Source organism: Aspergillus ochraceoroseus, assembly GCF_002846915.1.
Source record: "Aspergillus ochraceoroseus IBT 24754 chromosome Unknown P175scaffold_1, whole genome shotgun sequence".
NCBI classification, from domain to species: domain Eukaryota; kingdom Fungi; phylum Ascomycota; class Eurotiomycetes; order Eurotiales; family Aspergillaceae; genus Aspergillus; species Aspergillus ochraceoroseus.
The window spans coordinates 1-10157 of NW_024468476.1; the positions used below are offsets into that span (position 1 = coordinate 1).

Below are 10157 nucleotides of genomic sequence, written 5' to 3' on the forward strand. Positions count from 1 at the left end.
CCTAATTCTTATCCTTACCCTTATTCTTACTCTTACCCTCACCCTTATCCTATTCTAAACTCTTATTCTTACCCTAACCCTTATCCTTATCCTTATCCTATTCTAAACCCTCATCCTTATTCTTATCCTCACCCTAACCCTTATATTATTCTAAACCCTTATCCTTACTCTTATCTAATTCTAAATTCTTATCTTTACCTTTACCCTTACTCTTATCCTTATCCTTACCCTTATATTATTCTAAACCCTTATCCTTATCCTTATCCTATTCTAAATTCTTATCTTTACCTTTACCCTTACTTTTATCCTTATTCTTACCCTTACTCTTACCTTTACTCTTACCCTTACCCTTACCCTTATACTATTCTAAACCCTTACCCTTATTCTTACTCTTACCCTCACCCTTATACTATTCTAAACTCTCACCCTTATCCTTACCCTTACTCTTACTCTTACTCTTACTCTTACCCTTACTCTTACCTTTACTCTCACTCTTACCCTTACCCTTATACTATTCTAAACCCTTACCCTTATTCTTACTCTTATCCTTACTCTTATACTATTCTAAACTCTCACCCTCACCCTTATACTATTCTAAACCCCTACTCTTACCCTTACCCTCACCCTTACCCTTATACTATTCTAAACCCTTACTCTTATATTATACTAAACCCTTACTCTTATACTATTCTAAACCTTTATCCTTTGCTAAAATAATGGGGAACCCTTACCTGCTAATTTCCTTAATTCCTAACTATATATAACCCCTTAATCCTGACTATTAAATATATTCCTAATTTAAACTTATATATTAATTTATATTCTAAATAATATTCTTACCCTAATACTTCTAATCTCCCCCCCTTGTACTATGGATCCTACCAAACTTTCTTATATTTTATTTTATAATTATTCTATTATTTATACTAATTCTCTATCCTAACTCTTATTACTAAATCCCTACTTTTCTTATATTAAATCCCTTTATTTCTATATTATTTAAAATCCTATACTCCATTTACTTTTATAAATCTGATTATTTATTTAACTTCTCTTTCTACTAGTTTATCTATTTTTATTTCTTAATTAATTCATATTATTATTTACTTTTCAAAATTTACTTATTACTAATTTTATCTACCTGCTATTTTACTTACTACTCTACTAAAAATTTTATAAACTGTTAACTAAAACTATCCTTTTAATATTTATAATACCTAATTTACTTACCTACTAATTATATATTATTACTAAATCTTAATTATATAAATATAATTTAAATTTTACCTAAACTAATAGATCTTCCTACTAATTTATAATCCTTAATACTACTTAAATACTAACTACTATTCTAGCTTATCTACTTATATATCTAATATATAATTATAGATGGCCCTACCCTGACCCTACTTAAAATAATATACTACTACTAAACTACTTAATATACTTACTATAATCTCTTACTCTTCCCCTAAACTAAAATATATTCCTTAAATTACATATAAACTTACTAATAAAACCTATATAATATTCCTATATCTAATTATACTTTAATAATTAATCCTTAATATCTGTAGTATATATATATCACTACTAATATTATATATCTACTACAGGCTAACCCTAAATGATTAAATAGTATAATATATATAAAATTACTATAATATATCCTTAATCTCCCTGCAAATCTGCCATAACCAACAAAATACTGCCTGGATCTCAACCCCTTGCCCATTGATGGTTCCCTGCCCCAAAAATGCTACTATTAATATAATCTGATATATATCCACAATATAGGGCTTAATGGCCTGCTAATTCCCCTTATTGGGGAACACTACACAGCCTTCAACAATCTGGCCATGTAAATGCCGCTCGAATGCGTCGCGTACGGCCTCCCCGTGCAGTCCATATAACATCCCGGCAATGGGTGGAACCAACACACCACACCATGTACATGGCTGGCGGGCCTGCCACCCTAAACAAATAGATTAGGGCATGCCACATGTATAACAACACCAGAATGGGATATAATCTACCTGGGACCAGACCTGGATCATCCACTACTTAGTGGCCTGGCTGTCGGGGTGTCGGCATGAATATAACTCATGGTCACTATCCCAGCCAGTGGTGGTGCAAATATAACACTGATTCAACCATATCCAGGCTTCTTACTCAATGAATTCATGGTCAATTCCAGCCTGCATGGCCCTGGACTGCTGACGGATGGCCGCCGGGGGGTATTGCGGACGGGGTGGAATGGCTGCCAGCATGGGGGCTGCCGCGTGGGGGCTACTTCCACGCCTAAACCCGGACCCGGGGGGCACCTGGGACATGAACGAATCGTCTGTCTGAATGGATACCGTGCGGGTGACTGGACGGGGGGCGGACAGGGATATGGGTGGTGCCAATTGGGTGGGTGATAGGGATGGTAGTACCCTAGATGTTGAGCCGGGGGCTACTAGGGTTGGTGATGTTGGGGTGGGACTAACTGGCTCCTGCGCTCCCCACTTGGGATCGCATGCATCGCACGGTAACTCCCCTGGATCAACATCCTGGCACTGCTGCCAGGAATACCCATTAATAGTCCCGTCCAAGTACTGGTCTAACACATACCATCGACATGAAACCCCCTGGACCTCCATATACCGCTGCACATGCTTGAAATCGGCCTCGGCAACCCAGTCGATCCATGGATCTAGGCTATCCCACCCCTGGGGCTGGATAATGATGGCTTCGCTGGCAACGCCATCACGCCCAGCACGGCCACTTTCCTGCCCGTAATCTAACAACATTCGCGGCTGGCCAATATGAATCACACACCAGATATCGGGGATATCAATCCCCATGCCTAATGCACTGGTGGCACTGATGACCTGGGTCTGGCCGGCCTGGAACCGCTGCATGACCCCGGCTCGATCTAACACCGCGCTGTGGTACGGCTCACACCCGATTTCCCGACTGATGGCCTCCACCTGACTCTTGATATTGGCATATATAATGACCCGGCCGCCACGGGCCTGGCAGATGCGCGCCTGGATGAAACCAATCACCCCGGGGGTGGTCAACCACTAGTGCGGCTCCTGGGGCACCCCATGCGGCAATATCAGCCAGTGCACGCGGTATGCCACGTTTGGATGGCTGGTCTGGCTGCGATATATGCCGACCTCACTAGGCCAGTGCTGGATCTGCTGCAAAAACATGGCTTCGCTAGATAGGGGCAACGTGGCTATCAAATATACCATCTGTGTGTGGGCACTGGCCAATCAGCCTAACCAGGCCATGGCAGGCCAGAAATCCTTCTGCGGGTTCAATATCACATAGCATTCATCAATAACAATCCGGTCCAGCCACCGCAGCAACCACTGCCAGTTCAAAAACGTGTGGAAATCAGGGTTCTTGGTGGATTCAGGCATGACCAGCACAATCGCAGCTTCATCAGGGGGGTGGCGGCTTTCCCATGACACACAACAGATCCCCAGTATCTGGCACCGCTGCATCAAATCGGCTCGCAACAAAATTAACGGGACGACCACAATGGTGCAACCCCCCAGGGCGGCATATGTGGGCAACATGAACAACATGCTCTTCCCGCCCCTAGTGGGCATGATGGCCACGACCGGGCTGGCACCATCCTGGATAGCTTTGATAGCTGGCCCCTGCACCCCATGGAATGTAATCTCCTGCCCGGTCATGCACTGCAATACCTGCTCCAAATTGGCCGCCTGCAACTATGCCTGCCGCTGGACCTGGTGGTCCACCGCCTGTTCCTCCCACGGGTTCTCCCACTTGCCTAATACAGGGTGGTCCTCCCGAGTAAACCCTAAAAATCAGTACCAGTCCATGCTAGATGCCCGGAATTTTAACTGCCGCGTGGTGGTGCTGCCTTTGAACTCGGTCACCTCCCAGCCGTATATCATCCCGGCCACATGGGGGGTGTGGCTGGCCTGCTCATCCATAATATTCCTGATCTTGTTGGGATCCTCATCTGCCTCTATGGTGGCCATCTCCTGCTCCCGCTCAACCTACATGTTGTTCGGGAATGCGCTGGATGGGCGTAAAAAACAATAGCTGATACCTACTGCGATATCCCAATAATGGGCAATATTGAGTGGGTATGATAACCCCATGCTGGTCCAGCTCTCCTGCTTCAACACCTCGCGGAACCGCTCACTGGTCCAGTCCCAACCACTACCAACGTCAGGTCCCCATAATCTCGGGTTGTGGTAGTGACTGGGGTGGTAGTACGGGCATTAGTCAGCATGGAATACCGCCAGCTGTCGCACAAATAGTAACACCAACCATAAATACCACACAACCAACTCGCCAATCACCTGGGGTAAATACTGGTGGATGATCTTCACATTATTGCTAGCATGGAATCCTTTATGGTATGTAGTAACAAATACCACCATACCATCCTCAATATATATATTTCGGCGCTGGTTAGTCTTGGTATTCACGTGCTAGATACTTAATAACTCTGGGGCTCGCGCAGGTGCCCTGCCAGTCAAATGCACAGCCACCACCAGCTTCTCCTTGAACTAGGCCACCTGCTGGAAATACTTCTGGATCTTGGGGCCGCTGACCTCCCCCTGGGTGGTAAAGGTGCAGGCCATGGCGGGTTCCTGCACAATCCAGTCCAGCAGCCAGCTGCACCCAGCCACGGGCCACCGGGTCCGCGCATCCTGCAAAAAACTCCAGCCAGGGGTGGCTTCAGTGGGGTTGTCGAATAACTGATCCCATGGAATGGCGGGCCATTGATCTGGATTGGGTTAGCATAACAACCCCGCCATGAACTCCCGCGCGGCCCTGACCAAGCCATGCACGAACCCCTAGAACTCGCCCATGGTGAAACTCATCTCCTTATATAACAACCACTCCTGTCCCATCCAGGTCACATGCCCGGGGGCGGTGGTGTTGTAATGAATCTTCAGCCTGAAGGTCCGCCAATCCAGCAACACCTCCACGGGCCCGTGCTGGCCACGGACCATGAATTGCTGGACCATCCAGTCCACTCCAGCTTGGAATGGCATTCCCTGGGTTCGGGGAATCCAGTAGATGAGGGCCGTGGGCGGGCTGAGCAGGCTGGACAGTGGGCTAGACAGGGGGAACACAACAGGGGTGTTGGGTCCCTCCACATACCCTTCATCGATGATGAACCCTAACTCTTCATCTACAGCATCCCCCATCCATGACCCTTGCTCTGCGGCCGCGGCCCACATGCGGATAATCTCCATATACTGCGGATCCAGCCATAATGCTTTCTGCACAAGCATGAAGCGCGCCACTTTCAACACCCGGGAAATGATGGGCGGGTAACTCTCAGGGCCCCGCCAGGTCACCTCCCCCCAACCTAACATGGCCATGGCGCAGATTAACAGGCTCTCGTACTCGTGGACCTTGATCTTCTGGTTTAGCAACTCAATACAAAACTCCAAGCATGCGGTCTCGATTACAGTCATAATAAATGGCTGGACTGCGGGGGGCTGATCCTCAACCTCCATGGGGTCGGGACTGCGCCGGGATTCCTGCATGGCCATCTGCCATAACTGCTGCCATGTTTTCTGCTGCCGGGTGGTCATGATATACCGCGGCTGCTGCTTCCACGGCCAGTCTGTCTGCGTGTGGATGATAAACAGTAAAATCTGCTACCATAACCAGACATGGTCTTGGATACTCTTCTCGTCCATATACGCCCGCAATGGCTGGTACGGGGTCTAGTGCGGCATGGTGCGTATGGCGGCCATTCGGATCCCATTCCCACACTGCTTTACCATGTGCTGGCTGCGCCAGGCCAGTGACTCTATAGCATCCCATACTACGCGCGTGGCACCGCTCACAGGGTCCTCCAGCTCGGGATCGGGAGTGGCCACCACCGCGAGCAGGTCCGGAATATGCACATCAGCTAAATACCGGGCCCAGCGGGTCATGCGCAGCCATGGATTGGCATCCTGGAGCTCCCCGGCCTGGACAACCTGGGCGGCTGCCTCCTGCTCATCCGCTGCCGCCCGCGCCTTGATCTCCGCGACCAGCTGCTCGTGGGTGGTGATTGGGACGGGTTGCTCCTCAGGCTGGGGATCATGCGATGGGATATGCACTAAATGGGAGTTTTTCCAGCTGGGGAATACCTGCTGCCAGGCAACTAGGCGGAATGATTGCTGAAGCTGGATCTACTGCTTCTCCCGCTCCCGGGCAGGAATCCCTCCATGGAACTGGTGCTGGGTCCAACCATGCACTTCTTTCCAGTGGTTTCGCATGGATTTAATGCTGGTAGTAATATACATACATTGCTCCAGTCCCTTACCATGGCCATACTAGCATAACAGCCTGTTGGTATAAATAGAGATAATGGGAACTGGCGTGTCCAGCACATGGGGAATATATAAATTGTCTAGCTGCTAGATAATCCCCGCCCAGCCAGCCACTACCTGAGCAATGGGTTGACTATCCCATGGCTTGAGGAAATGCTTCTTCTGCAGGTGTATTGCAACCTCCTTAGGATAAACACCATGCTGGTACTGGCGACATACAATAATTTGCAGCATAAGGATCTTCTCAAATAGCTGGTATTCCATAATGGAATGTAGATAGGTAGCAGCCAGGTATAGATAAAAATATAATATTAGATAGGAAAACTAATAGAAATACTTAGAGGAATTGAAGTTTAACTAGGCTTTTTAGCTAGACAAGCCCCTAATTATTTAGTTTACTGGTACAACTGATCTATCACTGCTGTATACAGCCATCCAAGTCTATCCCCCACCAAATCTTCAATGGAACCCTAACCAACTTTAACACACCACCATATATTTACCTGATGCCTACAGGCTCTAAAACTTGGGAATCTATAATTTAAGTGGCCAATCTATATCTGGTAAAAATTTGAGCTACAACATGCAACAGGTTCTACAGGCACCCTACTCCTGAAAATTGAGCCACCCTACGATAAGCCAACCAATCAGCGCTGGTCCTCCGCAAAACCCTAGAGCCACCCTAGTAGCCTTCCTCAACCCTTGTGGGATAGAGAATACTACACAGCCTTTAACAATCTGGCCATGTAAATACCACTTGAATGCATTGCATACGGCCTCCCCATACAGTCCATATAATATCCCGGCAATGGGTGGAACTAACACACCACACCATATACATGGCTGGCGGGCCTGCTACCCTAAATAAATAGATTAGGGCATGCTACATGTATAATAACACCAGAACAGGATATAATTTACCTAGGACTAGACCTAAATTATCCACTATTTAGTAGCCTGGCTATCAGGGTATTAGCATGAATATAACTTATAATTACTATCCCGGCTACTAGTAGTATAAATATAACACTAATTTAACCATATCTAGGCTTCCTACTCAATAAATTCATAGTCAATTCCAGCCTGCATAGCCCCGGACTGCTAACAGATGGCTGCCGGGGGGTATTACAGACAGGGTAGAATAGCTGCCAGCACAGGGACTACCATGTGGGGGCTACTTCCATACCTAAACCTGGACCCGGGGGGCACCTGGGACATAAACAAATTATCTGTCTGAATAAATATTATGCGGGTGACTGGATAGGAGGTAGACAGAGATATAAGTAGTGCTAATTAAATAGGTAATAGGGATGATAGTACCCTGGATATTGAGCTAGGGGCTACTAGGGTTAGTAATATTAGGGTGGGACTAACTAGCTCCTATACTCCCCACTCAGGATCACATGCATTACATGGTAACTCCCCTGGATTAATATCCTGGCACTACTACTAGAAATACCTATTAATAGTCCTATCCAAGTACTAGTCTAACACATACCATCAACATAAAACCCCCTGGACCTCTATATACCACTGCACACGCTCAAAATTAGCCTCAGCAACCCAGTTAATCCATGGATCTGGGCTATCCTACCCCTGGGGCTAGATAATAATAGCTTCACTAGCAATACTATCACGCCCAGCGCGGCCACTTTCCTGCCCATAATCTAATAATATTTGTGGCTGGCCAATATAAATTACACACCAGATATCAGGGATATCAATCCCCATGCCTAATATATTAGTAGCACTAATAACCTGGATCTAGCCAGCCTGGAACTACTACATGACCCCAGCTTAATCTAATACCATACTATAGTATGGCTTATACCCAATTTCCTAACTAATAGCCTCCACCTGACTCTTAATATTGGTATATATAATAATCTGGCCGCCACAGGCCTGGTAGATGCGTGCCTGGATAAAACTAATCACCCTAGGGATGGTTAACTACTAGTATGGCTCCTGGGGCACCCCATACAGTAATATTAGCTAGTGCACGCAGTATGCCATATTTGGATAGCTGGTCTAGCTGTAATATATGCCAATCTTGCTGGGCTGGTGCTGGATCCACTGCAAAAACATGGCTTTGCTAGATAGGGGTAACATAGCTATTAAATATATTATCTGCGTGTGGGCGCTGGCTAATCAGCCTAACCAGGCCATGGCAGGCCAGAAATCCTTCTGCAGGTTCAATATTATATGGCATTTATCAATAATAATCTAGTCTAGCCACTACAGCAACCGCTGCCGGTTCAAAAATATGTGGAAATTAGGGTTCTTGGTAGATTTAGGCATGACTAGTATAATTATAGCTTTATTAGAGGGGTAGTAGCTTTCCTATAATATATAATAGATCCCTAGTATCTAGTATTATTGCATTAAATCAGCTTATAATAAAATTAACAGGATAACTATAATAGTATAACCCCCTGGGGTAGTATATACAGGTAATATAAATAACATGCTCTTCCTATCCCTGATAGGCATGATGGCCATGATCAGGCTAGTACCATCCTGGATGGCTTTAATGGCTGGCCCCTGCACCCTATAGAATATAATCTCCTGCCTGGTCATATACTATAATACCTGCTCTAAATTAGCTGCCTGTAACTATGCCTACTGCTAGACCTGGTAGTCCACTACCTGTTCCTTCCACAGGTTCTCCTGCTTACCTAATATAGGGTAGTCCTCCCAAGTAAACCCTAAAAATTAGTGCTAGTTTGTACTGGATGCCCAGAATTTTAACTACTACATAGTAATATTATCTTCAAACTTGGTCACCTCCCAGCTGTATATTATCCCAGCCATATAGGGGGTGTGGCCAGCCTGCTTATCCATAATATTCCTGATCTTGTCAGGATCCTTATCTACCTCTATAATAGCCATCTTCTACTCCTATTTAACCTGCATATTGTTCAGGAATGCGCTGGATAGGTATAAAAAATAATAGCTAATATCTATCATGATATCCTAATAATAGGTAATATTAAGCAGGTATAATAATCCCATGCTAGTCCAGCTTTCCTGCTTTAATACCTTGCGGAACTACTCACTGGTCCAGTCCTGGCCACTGCCGACGTTAGGTCCCCATAATCTCAGGTTGTAGTAGTGACTAGGGTGGTGATGTGGGCATTAGTTAGCATGAAATACCACTAGCTACTGCATAAATAATAACACTAACTATAAATACTATATAACTAACTCGCCAATTACCTGGGGTAAATACCAGTAAATAATCTTTATATTATTACTAGCATGGAATCCTTTATAATATATAGTAATAAATACTACCATACCATCCTTAATATATATATTTTAGTACTAGTTAATCTTAGTATTCACATACTAGATACTTAATAACTCTAGGGCTTGCACGGGTGCCCCCCTAGTTAAATATATGGCTACTGCTAGCTTCTCCTTAAACTAGGCCACCTGCTAGAAATACTTCTAGATCTTGGGGCTACTGACCTCCCCCTAGGTAGTAAAGGTGCGGGCCATGGCAGGTTCCTGCATAATCTGGTCCAGCAGCTAGCTACGCCCAGCCACAGGCTACCGGGTCCGCGCATCCTATAAAAAACTCTAGCTAGGGGTAGCTTTAGTAAGGTTATCAAATAACTAATCCTATAGAATAGCAGGCCATTAATCTAGATTAGGTTAGCATAATAACCCCGCTATAAACTCCCGCATAGCCCCGACCAAGCCATGCACGAACCCCCAGAACTTGCCCATGGTAAAACTTATCTCCTTATATAATAACTACTCCTATCCTATCTAGATTATATACCCAGGGGTAGTGGTGTTATAATAAATCTTCAGCCTAAAGGTCCACCAATCCAGCAATAC

At 45.4% G+C, this 10157-nt stretch overlaps 4 protein-coding genes across 4 annotated transcripts; 2 read left to right on the forward strand and 2 right to left on the reverse strand.

Annotated features, from left to right (window-relative positions):
- Positions 1-2168: 2168 nt before the first annotated feature.
- Positions 2169-2903, reverse strand: P175DRAFT_0488851 (uncharacterized protein; the record flags this gene model as incomplete). Its single annotated transcript, XM_040895701.1, has 1 exon — positions 2169-2903. One exon carries the CDS (start codon positions 2901-2903, stop codon positions 2169-2171), a length of 735 nt encoding a protein of 244 aa, XP_040755034.1.
- Positions 2904-3501: 598 nt separating this feature from the next.
- Positions 3502-3651, forward strand: P175DRAFT_0405133 (uncharacterized protein; the record flags this gene model as incomplete). The annotated part of the gene is made up of 1 exon (XM_040893017.1): positions 3502-3651. A coding segment is annotated over one exon (150 nt), but the record flags the coding sequence as incomplete, so codon positions are not given.
- Positions 3652-4209: 558 nt separating this feature from the next.
- Positions 4210-4783, forward strand: P175DRAFT_034 (uncharacterized protein). Its single transcript, XM_040892877.1, has 2 exons — positions 4210-4388; positions 4496-4783. The coding sequence occupies exons 1-2, from the start codon at positions 4351-4353 to the stop codon at positions 4731-4733; spliced, it is 276 nt and encodes a 91-aa protein (XP_040755036.1). The 5' UTR covers positions 4210-4350; the 3' UTR covers positions 4734-4783.
- P175DRAFT_0519695 (uncharacterized protein) lies at positions 4520-6313 on the reverse strand (the record flags this gene model as incomplete). The annotated part of the gene is made up of 5 exons (XM_040899119.1): positions 4520-5085; positions 5143-5567; positions 5590-5784; positions 5841-6128; positions 6287-6313. The coding sequence occupies 5 exons, from the start codon at positions 6311-6313 to the stop codon at positions 4833-4835; spliced, it is 1188 nt and encodes a 395-aa protein (XP_040755037.1). The 3' UTR covers positions 4520-4832.
- Positions 6314-10157: the final 3844 nt, after the last annotated feature.

Coding starts and splice junctions, on each gene's coding strand:
- P175DRAFT_034 (XM_040892877.1), top strand. CDS start 4,351: ATGATCTTCACATTATTGCTAGCATGGAATCCTTTATG. Junction 4,389..4,495: donor CTAGCATGGAATCCTTTATG/GTATGTAGTAAC, acceptor GGGCTCGCGCAG/GTGCCCTGCCAGTCAAATGC.